At 41.5% G+C, this 25,335-nt stretch overlaps 1 protein-coding gene across 1 annotated transcript in view; it reads left to right on the top strand.

Annotated features, from left to right (window-relative positions):
• Positions 1-25,335, top strand: part of KTI12 (KTI12 chromatin associated homolog) — a 165,811-nt gene that overhangs the window by 128,426 nt on the left and 12,050 nt on the right. Inside the window, exons 7-8 of the mRNA XM_053717264.1 lie at positions 9,865-10,024; positions 10,400-10,462. Of these exons, the coding sequence (XP_053573239.1) occupies positions 9,865-10,024; positions 10,400-10,462 (223 nt within the window). The remainder of the gene's footprint in view (positions 1-9,864; positions 10,025-10,399; positions 10,463-25,335) is intronic.

The raw sequence follows: 25,335 nt of genomic DNA, 5'->3' as shown, positions 1-25,335 counted from the left end.
GAAATCTCAAATATATGTCCCGCAATATACTGTATGTAATGGACATTAACAGCAATAATAGTCTGTGTGTACTGTATACATATATGTCCCCTGGCTATGATTTACATGTACCTACTAATAGCCTGTGGGCTATGTGAGTGCACATACCACTTACTTGAGCAGCACCCACTCTGCTGCTGCTTAGCTGCTCCTCTGCTGTTTTAAAGACATTAACCCCTTGGGATGTTTGGATCTACCATTGTGTCACGAAAAAAAATGGGTCTTAAGGACCCTATTGATGTAATGGTTTGTCCTCCCTTTTGATCCGCATTACAACGGGATTCCTGCACCTTCCCGCAGCCCCGGAAGTTGCCTCGCAACTGAGGCAGTGTGTTCGGGGTCAGTCAGAGCCCAGAGCAGTCGTGATCATTGTGATATTGAATCAGTAACGGTGAGGGTGGGTGGCCAAGAGGTGCAGAGGGGATGGAGATGGCTCAGTGGTGGAGGGGGGATGGAGGGGGGGCACGCTACACTATGGAACCAAAATGTTAGGAAGAGGGAGGGATGGAAAAGCTACTCTACACAGAAATGTCAAAGTTGTGGGGAGGGGGCTACTAAATTATTGCAAGGAGGGGCAACCACTACACTACAGAAAAAAATATTAGTAAGTAAATAAAATTTAAAAATACTCTAATTTGAGTACTGGCAGACAGTACGGAGGGGTTAGAGAGCTGCGTAAGAGGGATCAGGGGGTGGGAGGGTTGAAGAGGGTTTCTTATACTGCAGAAAAAAATAAAAAAAATAATTAAAAATGAGGAGGCAAAAAGCACTAAACTGTTTAACGGCAGACTGTCTGCCAGTACCTAAGATGGTGGGGGGCGGAGCTGTTTGGGAGGAATCAAGTAGGCATCAGGGAAGTGTCAGTTGAGAAGGTAATATCTACATTACAATACTATTACCCTTACCAGCTAGCTAATTAACCCCTTCACTGCCGGGAATTTCGGAAGTGCGGTGCTCAGCTGCAATTAGCGGCCTTCTAATTACCAAAATCTATGACAAAGCCATAGTGTCTACTATTTCTGAACAAAAAGGATCCCAGAGAAGTTTATACAAACATTTGTGTTTTGACTGCACTAAGAGTATGTAAATAATTTTAGTGAGAAACCCAAAGTTTGTGAAAAAGTTAACATTTTTTTTATTTGATCTGATTTGGCGGCGAATTAGTGGCATGAAATATACCATAATGGGCCTAGATCAATACATTGCGTTGTCTACTTAAAAAAAAAAAGTTTAGTTCTGATAAGTAAATTAAAAAAACAAGGTTCTATTTCTATTTAAATGGAGTGATTGCAAAAATGCAAAAAATTCTTAAATTTAAAAGTACTTTGGGCAATTTTTTCAATGAAAATCCCAGTACTGAAGGGGTTGAACATAGGAAATAAATGGTTAACACATTTCTGTTTACAAACAAAACATGTTGGCGAGATTCAGCGGAACCCAAAGACCCCAGAAAACTAATCTTGGACAAAACTAAAGAAATGCTTTTTTCCCCATGATGCTGTAGTTTGACGTCTTGTTCCCTTTTCTACCCTTATCATTTCACCATTATTGGTTTATATAATCTAAGATCAATTAAAAACCTAATTTTCCCCTGAAGGCAAACAGGGAATAATTCATTTAGAGCAGGCTTTCCACACGTCTCTCTCGGGGAGGGATATGTGCAGATTTCTGAATTGGCAAGTTCAAAGCTTTCATTGCTGGCTGTAGGACTTGCTGTACGTCTTTTATTTCAGCAAAACACTTTTGATTTGCAGATTAGAAGGAAGTGTTTTGGATTATTTCAATTGTTTGAGGCAGCCAAATAATCCTATTCTGTTTAATGTTTCAGCTACACCATTTCTATTTTTATATTATTTTTCTTTGTAATTTGTATACTTACCTTAAAATGACATAACAGTGAAAAAAAAAAAAGAAAATCCTCTAATGTAATATAACCATGTGTTTAACCCCTCCAAGATGTTAAACACATAGTTAAAGTCAGCTCCAGAGCAGCAGTGCAATACTGAGACCTAGCTGAATAAATCTGGTGAGCAAATGACAAGAGGCATAAAACCTTAGAATATTTTTGTTGTGTACTTTAATGCCATTTTAATTCCCTTCTGGAAGTTAGACATCACACAACATTGCATTGTGTTCCTTGTGAAAGGGTCAGCCATATGTTAGTATGCAGGTATAGTAGACAGTTATAAAACCATTGCCTTGCTTATTGTGTTTATGAAAATAGTTCCACATAAACGGAAATACAGGTATAAATATACCCTTTATCCAAACTGCTTGGGACCGGAAAAAGTTTGGATTTCGGAATAGTTTGGGTTTTGAAATAGTTGTATATTTGTATCTGTGCAATGGGACAGTTTGGGGAGGGGGTGGAACCAAATGTAAACATCTAATGTAATTTAGGTAATATTTACAGGTCATAATACAGTTTATATAGGCAACCTAAAGGTAGTTTTATATCATTTTAATAATTTTGTATACATAGTACCATCAGAAAACAGTACTGTAATCAGAAAAATAATAGTTGTTGGTTTTAAATAAATATAGAATAGCATTTGCATTTTAGAACAAATTGAAAAATATTTCATTTTTGATAACTTTATTTTAAAAAAACCATATGAATGAAAAAGTTTGGATTTTGGATTTCTGTATTTGGTGATTTGTAACACTGTACAAGCTGTTCTTGCACTGTCCTCCCTGCATAACTCTACACATACAAGCTGGGGGATAGGTTTTGTGATTTTCTTAGCTGCACGTTTATGCAAATCTGCATGCACTGTTTATTGCAATTAAATTATATGCTGACTTACACATGGCAAATCCTAATAGCACTACTAAACTCATTCAAAAACCACTTTTTTCCTGTTCTCTGGTTTTAGTCTGTTGCTTAAAGGTACACAAGATAGCGATATTAAAACACTTTAATGTATTAGAACATTTTATTATTGCACCAATATTTGAGCAGAACATGTATTCAACCCCCAGGAAGTTAGTTCTGGTCATAATTGCACACAGCTGCTGTGCCAATCAGGCGTGGCATATGTGTGTAGCCGCCAGTCACTAGCAAGGTGAAGCTCAGGATCGGCTGTGCATTATTGGTCTGGAGCAGATTTTAAAAATGTGTTTAACCCTTTGCAGTAATAAAACTTATTATTACATCATAATTACAGTGATTATAATTATTAACTCTTTCACTACGGGAACTTCCAGACAAAAACTTGCCCAAAATACCAGAGCATTTTTAGCATTTTTGCTATCATTCAATTTAAACAGAAATAGAGCCTTGTTTTTTTTATTTACCTATCAAATCTATATATTTTTTTGTAAGTAGACAACACAAGGTATTGATCTAGGCCCATTTTGGTATATTTCATGCCACCATTTCACCACCAAATGCCATCAAATAAAAAAAAAGGTACTTTATTCACAAACTTTGGGTTTCTCACAGAAAGTATTTACATACTGCTTGTGCAATCATGGCACAAATGGTTGTAAAATGATCACTGGGATCCCCTTTGTTCAGAAATAGCAGACTAATTGCAGCTGCGCAGCACACTTCTATTATTCCCGGCAGTGAAGGGGTTAATTAGGAAGCTTTTAAAGGGACACTGTACCCAAAATTTTTCTTTTGTAATTCAGAAAGAGCATGCAATTTTAAGCAACTTTCTAATTTACTCCTATTATCAATTTTTCTTCGTTCTCTTGCTATCATTATTTGAAAAAGAAGGCATCTAAGCTTTTTTTTGGTTTCAGTACTCTGGACAGCACTTTTTTATTGGTGGATGAATTTATCCACCAATCAGCAAGGACAACCCAGGTTGTTCACCAAAAATGGGCCGGCATCTAAACTTACATTCTTGCATTTCAAATAAAGATACCAAGAGAATGAAGAAAATTTGATAATAGGAGTACATTAGAAAGTTGCTTAAAGGGCCATAATACCCAAATGTTTAAACACTTGAAAGTGATGCAGCATAGCTGTAAAAAGCTGATTAGAAAATATCACCTGAACATCTCTATGTAAAAAAGAAAGATATTTTACCTCAAAAGTTCCTCAGTAGCCACCTCCCATTGTAAAGGATTTCTAAGCAGCATTTTAGTGTGTCTGTCCTGGGACATCTGAAGGGACTAGCATCGTGCACTCTCATATTATTTCACCAATCAGGTAAAGGAAGCTTACAATGAAATCTCATGAGAGTTAAGTCAAATCTCATGAGATCACAGTAAGAGTTCATGACCTCAGCACTGCTGATGCTGATTGGCTGCTGTTCATTTCTTCATTTTTTTAATTTTTTTTACCTGCAGCTGGGAGCAGCTGAGTATAACTTTTTACACAGAACAAACTCTGCTGAGCTGAGGAGATTGTGAGGTAAAATATCTTCCTTTTTTACATAGAGATGCTCAGGTGATATTTTCCTGTCAGCTTTTTACAGTTATACTGCATCAGTTTCAAGTGATTTAGCATATGAGTATTATGTCCCTTTAAAATTTCATGCTCAATCTGAATCACAAAAGAAAATTTTTGGGTACAGTGTCCCTTTAAGGTTAATTTTAGCTTTACTGTAGAGATTACCCTCCCAGCTGACACTTACCACCCCCTGATCCCTCCTAAACAGCTTTCTTCCCTCCCCCACTGGTCACCCCCATCTTAAGTACTGGCAGACAGTCTGCCAATAAAAAAATAAAACTTTTTCTTTCTTTTTTTAAATGTTTCTGCAGTGTAGGATCGCCCTAACCCTCAAACCTCCCTGATCCCCCCTAAAAAAGCTCTTTAAACCTCCCCTGCCGTAACTATTTCTGCCATCTTAGGTAGTTGCAGCCAGACAACCCTTTTATTTTCTTATTTTTTTATTTTTTTTTAAATATAAGGGGGTCGATCCGATATAAATCGTCGCCCGCAAATGCCGGCGACGCCAATATTTGCGCGGATTTGGTATCACATATACGGCGTAACCTAGAAGTTACGCCCGTATATTTCTGCCGTCGCCCGCAGTTTTTTGGGCCATAGGCAGGTATACCAAACCCGCGCAGTTTGGTATCCAATATGCAGCGTAAGGACTTACGTGGCGAAAATGGAGAAAACTTACTCCATTTTCACCTCGCCACAAAAAGCAGCCGTAAGAAGCCTTACGCTGACTATTGGAGCCCCGTAACTCCCTAAACTAACTAGAAAATAAACCTAACACCTAACGCATGCGCAATGTCTATCTCCCTGTCAACCGCGATCTGCTAAAATAAACCTAACACCTAACGCATGCGCAATGTCTATCTCCCTGTCAACCGCGATCTCCCCCCCCCCCCCGAAATCCCTAATAAAGTTATTACCCCCTAAACCGCCGCTCCCGGACCCCGCCGCCATCTACATAAACTAACCCCCTACTGTGAGCCTCTAAAACCGCCGCCATCTACCTTATCTATCCCCTAATCTGACCCCTTACACCGCCGCCACCTATATAAAAATTATTAACCCCTAATGTAAGCCCCTTACACCGCCGCCATCTCTATTAAAATGATTAACCCCTAATTTAATCTACCTACCCCGCCGCCAGCTATATTATCTATATTAACCCTAAGTATATTATAGTTAATATAGTTACTATAGTATTTATATTAACTATATTAACTCTATCTAACCCTAACTAAATTTATATTAAATTAATCTAATTCATTTATAAACTAAAATATTCCTATTTAAATCTAAATACTTACCTATAAAATAAACCCTAAGATAGCTACAATATAATTAATAATTACATTGTAGCTATGTTAGGGTTAATATTTATTTTACAGGTAAATTGTTAATTATTTTAACTAGGTATAATAGATATTAAATAGTTATTAACTATTTAATATCTACCTAGTTAAAATAATTACCCAATTACCTGTAAAATAAATCCTAACCTAAGTTACAAATACACCTACACTATCAATAAATTAAATAAACTACAAACATCTATCTAAAAATACAATTAAATTAACTAAACTAAATTACAAAAAAAAACAAACACTAAATTACAAAAAATAAAAAAAAGATTACAAGATATTTAAGATAATTACACCTATTCTAAGCCCCCTAATAAAATAATAAACCCCCAAAATAAAAAAAATTCCCTGCCCTATTCTAAATTAAAATAAGCTCTTTACCTTACCAGCCCTTAAAAGGGCCTTTTGTGGGGCATGCCCCAAAGAAAACAGCTCTTTTGCATACAAATACAATACCCCCCCCCCCCATTACAACCCACCACCCACATACCCCTATTCTAAAACCACCCAAACCCCCCTTAAAAAAGCCTAACACTACCCCCCTGAAGATCTCCCTACCTTGTCTTCACCACACCGGGCCGAACTCCTGATCCGATCCGGGCGATGTCTTCCTCCAAGCGGCAAAGAAGAATTCTTCCTCCGGCGATGTCATCCTCCAAGCGGCAAAGAAGAATTCTTCCTCCGGCGACGTCTTCCTCCAAGCGGCAGCAAAGTCTTCATTCTTCCGGCGGCATCTTCAATCTTCTTTCTTCGCTCCGCCGCCGCGGAGCATCCATCCCGGCCGACTGCTGAACTTGGAATGAGGTACCTTTAAATGACGTCATCCAAGATGGCGTCCGCCGAATTCCGATTGGCTGATAGGATTCTATCAGCCAATCGGAATTAAGTTAAAAAAATCTGATTGGCTGATTGAATCAGCCAATCAGATTCAAGTTCAATCCGATTGGCTGATCCAATCAGCCAATCAGATTGAGCTCGCATTCTATTGGCTGTTCCGATCAGCCAATAGAATGCGAGCTCAATCTGATTGGCTGATTGGATCAGCCAATCGGATTGAACTTGAATCTGATTGGCTGATTCAATCAGCCAATCAGATTTTTTAAACTTAATTCCGATTGGCTGATAGAATCCTATCAGCCAATCGGAATTCGGCGGACGCCATCTTGGATGACGTCATTTAAAGGTACCTCATTCCAAGTTCAGCAGTCGGCCGGGATGGATGCTCCGCGGCGGCGGAGCGAAGAAAGAAGATTGAAGATGCCGCCGGAAGAATGAAGACTTTGCTGCCGCTTGGAGGAAGACGTCGCCGGAGGAAGAATTCTTCTTTGCCGCTTGGAGGATGACATCGCCGGAGGAAGAATTCTTCTTTGCCGCTTGGAGGAAGACATCGCCCGGATCGGATCAGGAGTTCGGCCCGGTGTGGTGAAGACAAGGTAGGGAGATCTTCAGGGGGGTAGTGTTAGGCTTTTTTAAGGGGGGTTAGGGTGGTTTTAGAATAGGGGTATGTGGGTGGTGGGTTGTAATGGGGGGGGGGTATTGTATTTGTATGCAAAAGAGCTGTTTTCTTTGGGGCATGCCCCACAAAAGGCCCTTTTAAGGGCTGGTAAGGTAAAGAGCTTATTTTAATTTAGAATAGGGCAGGGAATTTTTTTTATTTTGGGGGTTTATTATTTTATTAGGGGGCTTAGAATAGGTGTAATTAGCTTAAAAATCTTGTAATCTTTTTTTTATTTTTTGTAATTTAGTGTTTGTTTTTTTTTGTAATTTAGTTTAGTTAATTTAATTGTATTTTTAGATAGATGTTTGTAGTTTATTTAATTTATTGATAGTGTAGGTGTATTTGTAACTTAGGTTAGGATTTATTTTACAGGTAATTGGGTAATTATTTTAACTAGGTAGATATTAAATAGTTAATTACTATTTAATAGCTATTATACCTAGTTAAAATAATTAACAATTTACCTGTAAAATAAATATTAACCCTAACATAGCTACAATGTAATTATTAATTATATTGTAGCTATCTTAGGGTTTATTTTATAGGTAAGTATTTAGATTTAAATAGGAATATTTTAATTAATAATATTAATATTAGATTTATTTTAATAAGAGTTTAGTTAGGGTGTTAGAGTTAGATAGGGTTATTATACTTAATATATATATAATTATAATAACGATATTAACTATATGAACCCTAGTATAATTAGGGTTAATATAGTTAATATATATAATATAACTATATTAACCCTAATATAATTAGGGTTAATATAGTTAATATAGGTGGCGGCGGTGTAGGGGGATTAGATTAGGGGTTAATACATTTATTATAGGTGGCGGCGGTGTAGGGGGATTTAGCTTAGATGCAAAAGAGCAGTTTACTTTGTGACAAAGCCCCGCCAAAAGCCCTTTTAAGGGCTGGCAAAAGAGCTGTTACTTTGGGGCATGCCCCGCAAAAAGCCCTTTTAAGGGCTGGCAAAAGAGCTGTTACTTTGGGGCAATGCCACGCAAAAAGCCCTTTTCAGGGCTATTTGTAGGGTTAGACTTAGGTTTAGTGGTAGGGATAGTTTAGTATTTTAGGGGTTAAATAATTTAATATAGATGGCGGCGGGGTAGGGGGATTAGATTAGGGGTTAATAATTTTAAAATAGCGGCGGGGTAGGGGCTCACTTTAGGGGATAGGTAAGGTAGATGGCGGCGGTGTTAGGGGCTCACTTTAGGGGGTTATATATTTAATATAGCTGGCGGCGGTTTAGGGGTTAATAACTTTATTAGGTAGCGGCGGGCTCTGGGAGCGGCGGTTTAGGGGTTAATACATATTTTATTGTTAGGCTAGTGAGGGGGGATAGCGGATAGAGGGTTAGACGTGTCGGGCTATGTTAGGGAGGCGTGTTAGACGTGTCGGGCTATGTTAGGGAGGCGTGTTAGACAGTGCGGGTGATTTAGACTTTAGTCAGGTTTTATAGGCGCCGGCAGTTTCTAACGTGCCGCAAGTCACTGGCGACGCCAGAAATTTGTACTTACGCAGATTTCTGGACATCGCTGGTTTGTGAGACTTGCGGCACGTTAGCATCTGACGGCGACTTATATGGGATAGCTCGAGTTGCGAGCTGAAACTGCGGGCGACGCCGGTTCCCTCGCTTGCGCCGCAAACTGCGATCGATATCGGATTGCGCCCAAGGTGTTTTTTTCTCTGTAGTGTTGTGGTCCCACAAATTCCCGCCCTCCCTCGATTGCCATAAAGTAGCACCCCCAAACCCATTTTCTGTAGTTTAGTTCCCCATTCCTCCCTGTGCCTTTAAAAATTTGTTCCAAAGTGTAGGGTCCTCCCACTCCCTCCCCTTCCCTCCCCCCTCCGCTGCTGAGCAGCCCACCCGCCTCCCGCCCACACCTCCTGCCGGCACCAGCAGAAGATCGTTACATATGGTGACACACACAGTGTCACCGTCTGTAATGATCAGGCATCTGCCCTCATATGGAACCGGAGCACCGATCGCGCTCCGGCTAGATATGAGGCAGATGCCTGAAGCTTCAGGAGCTCCAGCTCTCGGGCTGTAACTTAACAGCTGAGAGTGCTGGAGCTTCCTGAAGCGACGACGTGTGTATATATACGTCCTGCAGTACGATAGCCAAAGTACTGCAGGACGTATATATACGTCCGATTGGGTGAAGGGGTTAATTACTTGCTAATGATCCTGTATTCAATAGATGTGTTTAGCCTCTGGTTAGTTAAAACCACATATGTCAAAATGGTTATTTATTATTTTACAGTAATTACATTCAGTGAGTAATGAAATCCCTATTATTCATTGATTATTTGTTTACAAATCAACACTAGTTAAATATTTGGCTCACCTTTCAAGCAGTATTCTGGATATAAAGCTGGTGATCCTGTGAAATCTCCACCTATGGCAGAAACTTTTGAAAAGGTTAGAAACTGTCTAAAAAAACATGTTAGGCCTTTGTGTGCAATGAGTTTTCACATTCCCTTTAATTTTTATCTCTCAGATGTTCTCTTTATTAGACGCCTGCTAGCTACTAACACCATCTATGCTTCTGATCCTACAGATTTGATGCTTTGGTACAGAGGTTTGAAGCCCCTGATTCTCGTAACCGATGGGACAGCCCTCTCTTTACAGTGCACAAAAATGAGGAACTGCCACTGGAAGAGATCTGCAATGCCGTCTTTCACAGAAAGGCTCCTCCACCCAACCAATCCACACAAACAGTGCGCATGTTGTTTTGTAGTACCATCTCTCTCTGTTCTTGCTTCAATTTGTTTCTTATGCTGTCAACTTTATTTCCCTTGCATTTTCTTTATTCTTCAAACTGTCTTCTCTCTTTTTTTTTATCATGTTTCATGATGTGTTGTTTCCCTTTTCTCCATAGTTTTTCATGTCTATTTGCTATGTCTGACTCAGTCTTCTCTTTGACCTCTGATGGTTTGAAATATTTGATATGAAAACAGGAAGTCCAAACATTTGAATAAAACCAACACATAGTGGAAATGTTAATGTTTTCAAATCTCTTTCCATCATTTACCAGATATAAATCTGTATGACGTACATAATATCTGTTGTAACAAATATTGTCTTTCAAACAGCAACCTCTGTCCTCCACAAACTTCCTTCATGAGCTTGACAAGGTGACACAGGATGTTGTGACTGTAAGTATTATTTTAACAGTAATATTTTTACATTAATATGTGAATATGTATTTTTGCACAATGTAAGCATACTGGTTATGATCTGCACCCTCTTGATGTTTGACATGCTTGTATTTATCACATTTTTTGGTTACGTGTCTTTAAAAAACTTGATTAGAATTAAATATTGTACTTTCTTTCCTATGACATGGAGAGTCCACAACGTCATTCCCATTAATAGTAGGATATTCAACTCCTGGCCAGCAGGAGGAGGCAAAGAGCACTCAAGCAAAGCTATTCAGTGTAACTTCCCTTAACCATAATCCCCAGTCATTCTCTTCTACTCTGTCAATGGAGGATGTGCGAAGTTGGTGTCTGAAGATATTTAATCCTTTTTTGGGTACTCTTCCCTGCAAGCAAGGATTGGGGTCTATCTTTGTCCATGTCAATCTCTTTAGTAAGAGTAGTGGTGGCTTTAACCCCTTAATGACCGAGGACGTGCAGGGTACGTCCTCAAAAAAAAGGCAGTTAACGCCTGAGGACGTACCCTGCACGTCCTCGGTGTGGAAAGCAGCTGGAAGCGATCCTGCTCGCTTCCAGCTGCTTTCCGGTTATTGCAGTGATGCCTCGATATGGAGGCATCCTGCAATAACCTGACATGGCCATCCGATGCAGAGAGAGCCACTCTGTGGCCCTCTCTGCACCGGACATCGATGGCCGGTATCGTTGGTGGGTGGGAGCCGACTTGGGAGGCGGGTGGGCGGCCATCGGTGTGCCGTGTGACGTTGAGGGGGGCGGGATCGGGGGCGGGACCGTCGGGGGCACGCACGGACGCGCGCGCGTGCACGGAGGGTGGCGGGCAGGCGCGTGCACGGGGCGGGAGCGGGTGGGAACCGCTACACTACGGAAAATGAATTAAAAGTTAAAAGTTAAAAGTAGCATAAGCACAACAAAAAAAAACACAAAAAGAGATCGTGGAGGGGTGGGGGGTTGGTTTTTGTGTGGGGGGAAGCTACACTACAGAAACGTTAAAAAAATGTACAACAAAAACATTTTTTCTTATAAACTGGGTACTGGCAGACAGCTGCCAGTACCCAAGATGGCGCCAATTAAGTTAGAGTGGGAGGGTTATAGAGCTGTTTGGGGGGGATCAGTGAGGTTGGGGGCTAAGGGGGGACTTTTACACAGCAGCATATTTAAATATGCTTTTAAAAATACCACCAAAAAACAAATATAGCTTTTATTTTAGTACTGGCAGACTTTCTGCCAGTACTTAAGATGGCGGGGACAATTGTGGGGTGGGGGAGGGAAGAGAGCTGTTTGGGAGGGATCAGGGGGTCTGATGTTTCAGGTGGGAGGCTGAGCTCTACACTAAATCTAATATTAACCCTGCAAGCTCTCTACAAGCTACCTAATTAACCCCTTCACTGCTAGCCATAATACACGTGTGATGCGCAGCGGCATTTAGCGGCCTTCAAAATACCAAAAAGCAATGCCAAAGCCATATATGTCTGCTATTTCTGAACAAAGGGGATCCCAGAGAAGCATTTACAACCATTTGTGCCATAACTGCACAAGCTGTTTGTAAATGATTTCAGTGAGAAACCTAAAATTGTGAAAAATTTTACGTTTTTTTTAATTTGATCGCATTTAGCGGTGAAATGGTGGCATGAAATATACCAAAATGGGCCTAGATCAATACTTGGGGTTGTCTACTACACTACACTAAAGCTAAAATTACCCCAAAAAGCTCCCTACATGCTCCCTAATTAACCCCTTCACTGCTGGGCATAATACACGTGTGGTGCGCAGTGGCATTTAGTGGCATTCTAATTACCAAAAAGCAACACCAAAGCCATATAAGTATGCTATTTCTGAACAAAGGGGATCCCAGAGAAGAATTTACAACCATTTAAGCCATAATTGCACAAGCTGTTTGTAAATAATTTCAGTGAGAAACCTAAAGTTTATGAAAAAATTTGTGAAAAAGTGAACGATTTTTTTTATTTGATCGCATTTGGCGGTGAAATGGTTGCATGAAATATACCAAAATGGGCCTAGATCAATACTTTGGGTTGTCTACTAAAAAAAAATATATACATGTCAATGGATATTCAGAGATTCCTGAAAGATATCAGTGTTCTAATGTAACTAGCGCTAATTTTGAAAAATAATGGCTTGGAAATAGCAAAGTGCTACTTGTATTTATTGCCCTATAACTTGCAAAAAAAGCAAAGAACATGTAAACATTGGGTATTTCTAAACTCAGGACAATATTTAGAAACTATTTAGCATAGGTGTTTTTTGGTGGTTGTAGATATGTAACAGATTTTGGGGGTCAAAGTTAGAAAAAGTGGGTTTTTTTTCAATTTTTCCTCATATTTTATAATTTTTTTTATAGTAAATTATAAGATATGATGAAAATAATGGTATCTTTAGAAAGTCCATTTAATGGCGAGAAAAACGGTATATAATATGTGTGGGTACAGTAAATGAGTAAGAAGAAAATTACAGCTAAACACAAACACAGCAGAAATGTAAAAATAGCCTTGGTCCCAAACGGACAGAAAATGGAAAAGTGCTGTGGTCATTAAGGGGTTAAGCAGTTAAAAGTCAGCGAGGTAGTCTTTTAACATTTTGCTACCTCTTGGCAGAAAGCAAGAGCTAGTTACTCTGTTCTTTCTTTACTACAGGTCCATGACAGGGAGCGAAGTGCCTGTCACACCTATGTAGCAGCATCTGTCCTGCAGCTGGATGTAAGGTAAGTACTTTTCCTTTTAGGTATTGAAGGACAGCAGCACTTAAGAGGTTAATCCTCATTCGAATCCAATTTAGGACATATATCCTTTTTAATTAAGGATACTTATTCTGGACAGATTAGACAAATGGGACATAGATATCTTTATTAGCTAACGATACTTTTGTTTTTGGAGGACATGACACTGTATGGGTTAATGTGAGACGTTATTTGACTATGGGACTCATAACTTATTGTGAATTGATTGAGGCACTTTAATTATGTTTTCTGACATATTTTCTAGGATCATTAGAGAGGCTTAATTTTATTTAAACAGTCAACTGTGGGCAGTTCATTTTTTCGCGCTCTTTACAACTGGCTAAGTTACTTTTTCACTCACTCACATGACGCCCGCACTTCCGGTATATCGGAGCGGAGCTTAGTGAGCTTGCATTGTGCTAAGGTGTATCGCATTGCAGGGCTCTGTCGGATGTTAGTTTTCAATATATCTCTCATCAGCAGATTGTTTTCTGTGTCAAGAGGAGAAGTTTCTTGCAGAAAGATTTTGTTTCCTTTGACTAGTGGGGTGTCAATCCTGTCCGGCAGGAGCTTCAGGCAATCTGATAGGTTGCTTTGAAGGATCTCTTTATTGCACTATAAAATTATAAATTGCTAATAAATTTTGAAAGACTTTTTTCTTTTCAGTATTATTAACAGCTGAATTCTGTAAAACGGATTCTGAGTTATATCAGTCTATGTCTGTTAAAAAATGCTTACTATGTTTAGAGGCTTAAATTGTTTTCCCAATGCAATTTTGTTCCTCATGCTTATCTAGAACTTTAAAATTTAAAGACAAATTACAGGTGGCCCTCGGTTTACAACGGTTCAATTTAAGCCGTTTCAGAATAACAACCTTTTTTTTCAGTCATGTGACTGCTATTGAAAAGCATTGAGAAGCAGTGCATTGATTAAAATAGCCTGTAGGTGGGGCTGTCTGCTTGTGTTGCAGCAAAGATATGCAAGCCAAGCAAGCTGAAATTAATTTGTGTAACTAGATCTGAGCTATCGAGCAGTTTTCAAAGGAACAAGATCTTCCTGTCTATAAATCAGTCCAGATTGAAATGCATAGAAAGAACTGTTTGCAGAAAAATGCAAGTAAGGTCTGTGTTGTGTGATTATTTTATTAGGTTTATAATGCAGTTTAGCAAATGTTTTTGTTCATTTAACTTAGTTTAATTATATATTCTGTGTTGTGTGATTATTTTATTAGGTTTATAATGCTGTTTAGCATTTAAAGTCTTTATTTCAAAGCTTTACAAATAATGTATTAGCTGTTACTTATGACAATTTTGAGAGGGGCCTGGAACCTAACTCCCTCACTTCCCATTGACTTACATTATAAACTGGGTTTCAATTTACAACGGTTTCGATTTACAACCATTCCTTCTGGAACCTAACCCCGGCGTAAACTGAGGGCTACCTGTACTCCCTTCTGAGCCAAATGTCTCTCAGGATAATGCTGTGCGTGACATGCCTCAGCTTTCTTCTCAAACGTCCAGAACCTTAATGGTTTCCCATACTGTGCCTTCTGTGTCCTCTTAAACTCCTGGGGGTGTTTATTTACCTGGGAATTTCGGCGCTCAGATTACTTCTGCAGTATCGGCAACTTTGTCAGCTTTCCCCTCTGCGGGTAAGCGTAAGAGAAAATCTAAACATGTTTCCGCTAGTAAGGCTTCTGACCCCTCTAAATCTGTGCTGGTCAACCTTTCTCATTTGTCTGATGAGGAGAATACTTCAGTAGCTTCTGAAGGTGAAATTTCAGACTCTGACACTTTGGCGTGAAATCTTCAGAATCTGAAGAGGTTAATTTTAGATTTAAGCTTGAACATCTTCAGTTACTACTGAAGGAGTTTCTAGCTACTTTGGACGACTGAACCTTCAGTTGCTGCCAACCCTAAGACGTCTTCTAAACTGGATAGAGTTTATGATTCTCCTTCTTCTGAGGAGGTTTTTCCTGTTCCTAGGAAAATATCTGAAGTTATAGCTCAAGAATGGGTTAAGCCAGGGGTTTCTTTTTCCCCTTCCCCGGTTTTTAAGAAAATGTTTCCTGTTGCTGACTCTATTCGAGACTCATGGTGCAACGTACCTAAGGTAGAAGGAGCTATCTCTACTCTAGCTAAAAGAAATACCATTCCTATAGAGGAAACTTGTTCTTTTAAGGATCCAATGGATAAAAAGCTGGTGGCTTATTTAAAAAAAAAAGGACGTTTATCAGGGTTTACAGTGGCAACCTGCGGCGAGTATTGCCACGGTTGCGGGAGCAGCATCGTATTGGTGCGATGCCCTGTCTGATCTGATTTCAGAAGAGACTACAGTAGATGAGATCCAAGACAAGATCAAGGCTCCTAAACTAGCCAATACCTTTATCTGTGATGCCAATATGCAGGTAATTAGACTGGGAGCTAAGATATCTAGCTTCACTGTTCTAGCTCGCAGAACTTTGTGGTTAAAATCTTGGACAGGTGATGTTTCTTTAAAGGCCAAGCTCTTAGCTTTGCCTTATAAGGGTAATACTTTGTTTCGACCTGGTTTGGCGGAGATCATTTCAGAGATTACGGGTGGAAAGGGATCTTTCCTACCTCAGGACAAGAAGTAAAGACCTTGTAATTTTCGTTCCTTTCGCAACTTTAAGGGACAGAAGTCATCCTCTTGCAAACCAGACCAATCCAGGTCCTCTTTAAAATCCAGCCAGCCCTGGAACAAAGGGAAAAAAAAAACAAGAAGCCTTCCGCTGACTCTAAATCAGCATGAAGGATCCGCCCGAATCCAATTTTGGATCAGGTGGGGGGCAGACTTTCTCTTTTTCGACAGGCTTGGATACGTAATGTTCCAGATCCATGGGTTGTGGACATAGTATCCCAGGATTACAAGATTGGATTCAAGGGGCAGATTTCTCCTGTCAAAACTTTCCCCAAACCAGGTAAAGAAGGACTTCTTAAATTGCGTAGAGGACCTATCCTCCCTGGGAGTTATTGTACCAGTCCCTCTAAAGAAACAAGGTCTAGGATTCTATTCAAATCTATATGTGGTTCCCAGAAAGGAGTGCACTTTTCGTCCCATCCTAGATCTCAAGTGTCTCAACAAGCTTCTCAGGGTTCCGTCCTTCAAGATAGAAACTATTTGTTCCATTCTTCCATTGGTCCAGGAAGGTCAGTTCATGACGACCATAGACCTGAAGGATGAGTACTTACATGTTCCTATTCACAGGGATTATCACCAGTTTCTCAGGTTTGCCTTTCTGAACAAGCATTTGCAGTTTATTTCCCTTCCGTTTGGTCTTGCCACAGCTCCCAGAATATTCACAAAGGTCCTGGGAGCCCTATTGGCAGTGATCCGATCCGAGGGAATTTCAGTGGCGCCTTGTCTACCCGACATCTTGGTTCAGGCGTCATCTTTTCAGCTAGCAAAATCTCTTTACAGCTAGCAAAATCTCATACATAGATGTTGTTGTCTTTTCTACGTTCTCAGGGGTGGAAAGTAAATCTAGAAACGAGTTCTCTAGTTCCGTCTACAAGAGTGTGTTTCCTAGGAACAATCATAGATTCCTTGTCCATGAAGATTTTCCTGATGGATGTCAGAAAATCCAAACTTCTTGCTGCTTGCCTTTCTCTCCAGTCTGCTTTTCATCCAACAGTGGCTCAATGCATGGAGGTGATTGGTCTGATGGTGCTCAGTCAATGGAATGGAGAACATTCAGATTTATCCCTGAGGATAAATCTGGACCCCCTAACAAGAGACTCTCTCTTGTGGTGGATTTCACCGGATCATCTGTCTCGGGGCACTTGCTTCCTGAGACCTTCCTGGGTGATTGTGACTACAGACGTTAGGCTGGGGAGCTGTTTGGGGTTCTCTGAAAGCTCAGGGCCTATGGTCTCAGGAAGAGTCTTCTGTCTCTTTGGTAGGCAAATAGTTATTTTAACTTTAGAAACCGTTTGCATAGGGCCTTACTGGCATTCAGGCAAATAGTTTTCCACTTTCTTCTATAAGGTACGACGAGTCCACGGATTCATCCTTTACTTGTAGGATATTATCCTTCCTAACAGGAAGTGGCAAAGAGCACCACAGCAGAGCTGTCTATATAGCTCCTCCCTTAGCTCCACCCCCCAGTCATTCTCTTTGCCTACTCTAAGTACTGGGAAGGGTAAAGTGAAAGAGGTGATAAAATATTAGTTTTTAATTTCTTAAAGCAAGAGTTTTTTATTTTAAATGGTACCGGTGTGTACTATTTACTTTCAGGCAGCAGATGGATGAAGACTTCTGCCTGGAGGATGATGATCTTAGCATTTGTAACTAAGATCCAGTGCTGTTCCCACAGAGGCTGAGGAGTACAAGAAACTTCAGTGTGAGGAACGTTTTCATGCTATACAGCAGTAAGGTATGTTCAGTCATTTTTTCTGAAGAGACTGTGGTATTTCAGAAAGGCTGACAGTATCCACATGAGGGTAAGGGTAAGCAGTAATCCTAAGAGCTAATAAGAAGGGCATTACTAAGCTTGCATAAGGGGCTAATTACAAAAATGGTTGACACTGAGTTGTGAATGTTTGTGGGCAAACGTTTTATGAACTGGGAGTGCTGTTAACGTTTTGTGGGCAATAACGTTTGGGCAACTTTATTGAGGGTACACTTGGCTTATTTTTTGGGTCTCAGAACCCACATGGCTAGTTTAAAACCGCTCTGGTGCGGTTCTTTGAGGCTGTAGAGACATCAAGTGAGATGGGCGGGGCCTATTTTCGCGCCTCAGATGCGCAGTTATTTTACTCAGCAAGCTCTAACTCCTGAGGGCCCTGGTGGATGTTCTGGGCCAAATAGAAGCTTTAACCCCATATTTACTATCCCTGAGGGCAGGTAGGGCCACAGCAGGGCTGTGGCAAGGTGCTGGGGGTGTTTTTTCCGGATTTAGGCCTAATTTCAATCCGGTTTGCACATTAAAGGGTTAAATGTTAAATTTCCTTGTGGGGCAATCTTAACTACATATATTGTGTCTGCTTGCAAAAATTTGAAAAATTTGGTGCATTTTAAAGCAGTTTTGCAGAACGTGTATGCTTTTTTTCTCTTAAAGGCGCAGTACCGTTTTTTAAGATTATTTTTTTCACTAAATAAAGTGTTTTCATGCTTGTTTGTAGTCATTACTAGCCTGGTCAACATGTCTGACATTGAGGAAAGTCAATGTTCAATATGTTTAGAAGCCATTGTGGAACCTCCACTTAGAATGTGTCCCTCATGCACTGAAAGGTCAATAAATTGCAAAGAACATATTTTAGCTACTAAAAGTATGTCGCAGGATGATTCTCAGTCAGAAGGGAATCAGGTTATTCCATCTAATTCTCCCCAAGTGTCACAACCATTAACGCCCGCACAAGCGACGCCAAGTACTTCTAGTTCTAAGCTGCCTGGGTTGCAGGGGAAGCGCAGTAGGTCTGGTGTGAGAACAAATGCTGAGCCCTCTGACGCTTTATTAGCCATATCCGATGTACCCTCACAATGTTCTGAGTTGGGGGTGAGGGATTTGCTGGCTGAGGGAGAGATTTCTGATTCAGGAAATATGTTCCCTCAGACAGACTCAGATATGACGGCTTTTAAATTTAAACTAGAACACCTCCGCTTATTGCTCAGGGAGGTTTTAGCGACTCTGGATGATTGTGACCCTATTGTAGTTCCAGAGAAATTGTGTAAAATGGACAGATTTCTAGAGGTTCCTGCCTACACTGATGTTTTTCCGGTCCCTAAGAGGATTTCGGACATTGTTACTAAGGAGTGGGATAGACCAGGTATTTCTTTCGCTCCCCCTCCTACTTTTAAGAAAATGTTTCCCATATCAGACACCATGCGGGACTCGTGGCAGATGGTCCCTAAGGTGGAGGGAGCTATTTCTACCCTGGCTAAGCGTACAACTATACCTATTGAGGACAGTTGTGCTTTCAAAGATCCTATGGATAAAAAATTAGAGGGTCTCCTAAAGAAAATATTTGTTCATCAGGGTTTTCTTCTCCAACCTATAGCGTGCATTGTTCCTGTAACTACTGCAGCGTCCTTTTGGTTCGAGGCTCTGGAGGAGGCTCTTCAGGTTGAGACCCCATTAGATGATATTCTGGATAGAATAATTGCTCTCAAGCTAGCTAATTCTTTCATTACAGATGCCGCTTTTCAACTGGCTAAATTAGCGGCAAAGAATTCAGGTTTTGCCATTTTAGCGTGTAGAGCCTTATGGCTTAAGTCCTGGTCTGCTGATGTGTCATCAAAAGCTAAGCTTTTAGCCATCCCTTTCAAGGGTAAGACCCTATTCGGGCCTGAACTGAAAGAGATCATTTCAGACATCACTGGAGGGAAAGGCCATGCCCTTCCTCAGGATAAGACAAATAAGATGAGGATCAAACAAAATAATTTTCGTTCCTTTCGAAACTTCAAAGGTGGTCCCTCTACCTCTTCCCCTGCTGCAAAGCAAGAGGGGAATTTCGCTCAATCCAAGTCAGTCTGGAGACCTAACCAGACTTGGAACAAGGGTAAACAGGCCAAGAAGCCTGCTGCTGCCACCAAGACAGCATGAAGGGGTAGCCCCCGATCCGGGACCGGATCTAGTAGGGGGCAGACTTTCTCTCTTTGCTGAGGCTTGGGCAAGAGACGTTCAGGACTCCTGGGCTTTAGAAATCGTAACCCAGGGGTATCTTCTAGATTTCAAAGATTCTCCTCCAAGTGGGAGATTTCATCTTTCTCAATTGTCTGTAAACCAGACAAAAAGAGAGGCGTTCTTACGCTGTGTAGAAGACCTATATACGATGGAAGTGATCTGCCCAGTTCCGAAAACAGAACAGGGGCAGGGGTTCTACTCCAATCTGTTTGTGGTTCCCAAAAAAGAGGGAACCTTCAGACCAATTTTGGATCTCAAGATGGAGACCATTCGGACTATTTTGCCGATGATCCAGGAGGGTCAATATATGACCACCGTGGACTTAAAGGATGCGTATTTACACATCCCTATCCACAAAGATCATCACCAGTTCCTCAGGTTCGCCTTTCTGGACAAGCATTACCAGTTTGTGGATTTTCCCTTCTGGTTGGCCACAGCTCCCAGAATTTTCACAAAGGTGCTAGGGTCCCTTCTGGCGGTTCTAAGGCCGCGGGGCATAGCTGTGGCGCCTTATCTGGACGATATCTTAATTCAGGCGTCGACTTACCAACTAGCCAAGTCTCACACGGACATCGTGTTGGCTTTTCTAAGATCTCACGGGTGGAAAGTGAACGTAAAAAAGAGTTCACTTATCCCTCTCACAAGAGTTCCATTCCTGGGAACTCTGATAGATTCGGTGGACATGAAAATTTTTGATGGAGTTCAGGAAATCAAAAATTTTATCCATCTGCCGAGCTCTTCATTCCATTCCTCGGCCGTCAGTGGCTCAGTGTATGGAGGTAAGCGGCTTAATGATAGCGGCAATGGACATAGTTCCGTTTGCTCGCTTGCATCTCAGACCACTGCAACTATGCATGCTCAAACAGTGGAATGGGGATTATGCAGATTTATCTCCTCAGATAAATCTGGATCAAGAAACCATAGACTCTCTTCTTTGGTGGTTGTCACAGGATCATCTGTCCAAGGGAATGTGTTTCCGCAGGCCAGTGTGGGTCATAGTGACGACGGACGCCAGCCTATTGGGCTGGAGTGCAGTCTGGAATTCCCTGAAAGCACAGGGTTTGTGGACTAAGGAGGAGGCTCTCCTCCCGATAAATATTCTAGAACTGAGAGCGATATTCAACGCGCTTCCGGCGTAGCCTCAGCTGGCTTCGGCCAGATTCATAAGATTCCAGTCGGACAATATCACGACTGTAGCATATATCAATCATCAGGGGGGAACAAAGAGTTCTCTAGCGATGATAGAGGTTACCAAAATAATTCGATGGGCAGAGACTCACTCTTGCCATCTATCAGCAATCTATATCCCAGGAGTGGAGAACTGGGAAGCAGATTTTCTAAGTAGTCAGACTTTTCAACCGGGGGAGTGGGAACTTCATCCAGAGGTGTTTGCACAATTGATTCAGCAATGGGGCACACCAGAATTGGATCTGATGGCGTCTTGTCAGAACGCCAAACTTCCTCGTTATGGGTCCAGGTCAAGGGATCCTCAGGCAGTACTGATAGATGCTCTAGCAGTACCCTGGTCTTTCAACCTGGCTTATGTGTTTTCACCATTTCCTCTCCTTCCTCGTTTGATTGCCAGAATCAAACAGGTGAGAGCTTTGGTGATTTTGATAGCACCTGCGTGGCCACGCAGGACTTGGTATGCAGACCTGGTGGACATGTCATCTCTTCCACCATGGACTCTGCCACTGAGACAGGACCTTCTGATTCAAGGTCCGTTCCAGCATCCAAATCTAATTTCTCTGCGGCTGACTGCTTGGAGATTGAACGCTTGATCTTATCCAAGCGGGGTTTCTCTGAGTCGGTCATAGATACCTTGATTCAGGCTCGAAAGCCTGTCACCAGGAAAATTTATCATAAGATATGGCGTAAATATCTTTCTTGGTGCGAATCCAAAGGCTACTCATGGAGTAAGATCAGGATTCCTAGGATTTTGTCCTTTCTCCAAGAAGGATTGGAGAAGGGGCTATCAGCTAGTTCCTTAAAGGGACAGATATCTGCTTTATCAATTCTACTGCACAAGCGTCTGGCAGATGTTCCAGACGTTCAGTCATTCTATCCGGCTTTAGTTAGAATCAAGCCTGTGTTTAAACCTGTTGGTCCGCCATGGAGTTTGAATTTAGTTCTTAAAGTTCTTCAAGGGGTTCTGTTTGAACCTATGCATTCCATAGATATTAAGCTTCTATCTTGGAAAGTTCTGTTTTTAGTTGCTATCTCTTCGGCTCGAAGAGTTTCTGAACTATCTGCATTGCAATGCGACTCGCCTTATCTTGTTTTCCATGCTGATAAGGTGGTTTTGCGTACCAAACCTGGATTCCTTCCTAAGGTTGTTACTAATAGGAATATCAATCAGGAAATTGTTGTTCCTTCTCTGTGTCCTAATCCTTCCTCTAAGAAGGAGCGTCTGTTGCACAACTTGGACGTGGTTCGTGCTTTGAAGTTTTACTTGCAAGCAACCAAAGATTTCCGTCAAACGTCTTCTTTGTTTGTTGTCTATTCTGGAAAACGTAGAGGTCAAAAAGCTACGGCTGCCTCTCTTTCTTTTTGGCTGAAAAGCATCATCCATTTGGCATACAAGACTGCTGGACAGCAGCCTCCTGAAAGGATTACAGCTCACTCTACTAGAGCGGTGGCTTCCACATGGGCTTTTAAAAATGATGCTTCTGTTGAATAGATTTGTAAGGCTGCGACGTGGTCTTCGCTTCATACCTTTCCCAAATTTTACAAATTTGATACTTTTGCTTCTTCGGAGGCTATTTTTGGGAGAAAAGTTCTTCAAGCAGTGGTGCCTTCTGTTTAACCATCTGTCTTGTCCCTCCCGTTCATCCGTGTCCTGTAGCTTTGGTATTGTATCCCACAAGTAAAGGATGAATCTGTGGACTCGTCGTACCTTATAGAAGAAAAGTAAATTTATGCTTACCTGATAAATTAATTTCTTCTATGGTACGACGAGTCCACGGCCCGCCCTGTCATTTTAAGACAGATTATATTTTTTGATTTAAACTTCAGTCACCTCTGCACCTTGTAGTTTCTCCTTTTTCTTCCTGTACCTTCGGTCGAATGACTGGGGGGTGGAGCTAAGGGAGGAGCTATATAGACAGCTCTGCTGTGGTGCTCTTTGTTAGGAAGGATAATATCCCACAAGTAAAGGATGAATCCGTGGACTCGTCGTACCATAGAAGAAATTCATTTATCAGGTAAGCATAAATTTACTTTTATTTTCAGTTTTCCAAAGCCATTTGCCTAGGAAATAGGAGCCCAGGCAACCTGAAAGTGACCCCTGCTCACCAAAAGCTGCCCAGGCATTCCCTGAAAATGGGTTTGCTCACCAATAGCTAGCTGCCTAGGAACCCTCAAGTAAAGTGGCCCCTGCTCACCAATATGCGTTCAGACATCAAGGGAAAATGCCCCCTAATCGCCAATAGGTCCCCAGGTACTCCTGGATAGTGGTTCAGTTTGCTAATAGGTGATGACTTTGGCCCCTGCTCATCAACAGACACCCAGGTACCCCAGGAAAGTATCTCCTGCGTACCAATATGCGCCTAGGTACCCCAGGAAAGTGGGTCATGCTCGCCAGTAGATGCTCAGGCACCTTGGGAACATGGCCCCCGTTTGTCACTAGGCACCCCAGGAAAGTGGCTATTGCCCATTAATAGCCGCCTAGGAACCCTCAAGGAAAGTGGCCCCTGGTCACCAATCTAAAGCCCAGGCACCCTGAGAATATGGCCCCTGCTCACCAATAGTCGCCAAGTTACTCCTAGAAAGTGGCCCCTTTTCGCCAATATACGGTGACAGTGGACCCTGCTCACCAATAGATGCCCAAGTACCCTAGGAAAGTGGCCCCTGCTCGCTAATATGCACCCAGACACCCTGGGAAATGTGTCCCCTGCTCACCAATAGGTGCCCGGGAACCCTAAAAAAAAAGTGGCCCCTGCTTGCAATTACATGTCCAGGCACTCCAGGAAAGTGTTCCCAGCTTGCTAATAGCCACCTAGGAACCCTCAAGGAGAGTGGCTCAGTATTATGTGGCTGGCACCCCAGGAAAGTAGCTTCTGCTCATCAATAAGGCTCCCAGTCGACCCAGGAAGGTGGCCCCTGCTCATCAATAGGTGCTCAAGCACCCAAAAAAAGTGGCCCCTGCTCCCCAATACCCGCCTAGGAACCCTCAAAAAAAGTGGCCCCTGCTCATAATTATGTGCCCAGTGCACTCAAAACACTCCAGGAATATGGACATAGCATTTCAATAGGTGCCTAGGGACCCCAGGAAAGTGGGCCCTGCTCAGCAATAGCCACCTAGCAACCCTCAAGAAAAGTAGACCCTTTTCTCCAATACGTGCCCAGGCACCCTGGGAAAATGGCCCCTGCATGCCAATAGGTGCCTAGGCACCCAGGGAAGGGGTCCCTTTTCATCAATAGACACCTTGAAACCCTCAAGGAAAGAAGCATCTGCTCATCAATACATGGCCATTATGGGAAAATAGATGCCCAGGTACTCTGGGAAACTGGCCTATGCTCGCTAATAGGTGGTGACAGTGGCTCTGTTCACCAATAGATGCCCAGATACCACTTTAAAAGTGGCCCCTGCTCACCAATATGCACACAGGTACCCTGGGAAAGTGTTCCCTGCTCGCTAATAAGTACCCATTCACCCCTGGAAAGTGGCTCCTGCTCAACAATAAGTACCTAGATACCTCAGAAAGTGGCCCCTATTCGCCAATAGGTATTTGCCTAGGTATTCTTAAGGACAGTGGCCCCTGCTAACCAATATGTGCCAAAGCAACCAAGAAAAGTCACCCTTGCTCACAATAGGTGCCCAGGCACCCCAGGAAAGCAGCCCATTCTAGTCAGCCCCAAGGCAGAACACTGTGCGATCTTATCTGTAGTGTGTCTGCAGAAAGACCGGCCGTGACAGTTTCAAAAAAAAAAAAATTGCCTGCACTTTTAATTTCTACCTGCAGGTGTCACTGTTCTGTTCTATCACAATGTACATAGTTACTACGTTCCAAGGTAACAGCACATTGCAGAAAAGGTAAGTCAGGGCTTAACATATTTATTTTAGGAGTCTAGGAGCCAACCAATATACTTAAGAGCCAGATTTAGTTTTTTAATAAATGTGTGTGTGTGTATGTACGTATGTATGTGTTTTAATATGTATGTGTGTGTATGTGTTAATATTTGTGTATGTGTTAATATTTGTGTGTGTGTTAATGTGTGTATGTGTTAATATTTGTGTGTGTTAATGTGTGTGTGTGTTAATATGTGTATGTGTGTGTATGTTAATGTGTGTATGTTAATGTGTGTTAATATATGTGTGTGTTTTGTTTTGTTTTTTATTATTTTTATTGAGGTTCAAAGTATAACAATACAGACAAAGGATGCTTCTGGAGACATAGGAGAGTACAAAAAAGTAGAAAAAGAAAAAAAAGTCAAAATAGCCATGATAAAAAAAAAAATGCAATCATAACT

The sequence above is a fragment of the Bombina bombina genome, chromosome 6, assembly GCF_027579735.1.
Source record: "Bombina bombina isolate aBomBom1 chromosome 6, aBomBom1.pri, whole genome shotgun sequence".
NCBI classification, from domain to species: Eukaryota; Metazoa; Chordata; class Amphibia; order Anura; family Bombinatoridae; genus Bombina; species Bombina bombina.
This window is presented reverse-complemented; position numbering and strand designations above follow the sequence as displayed.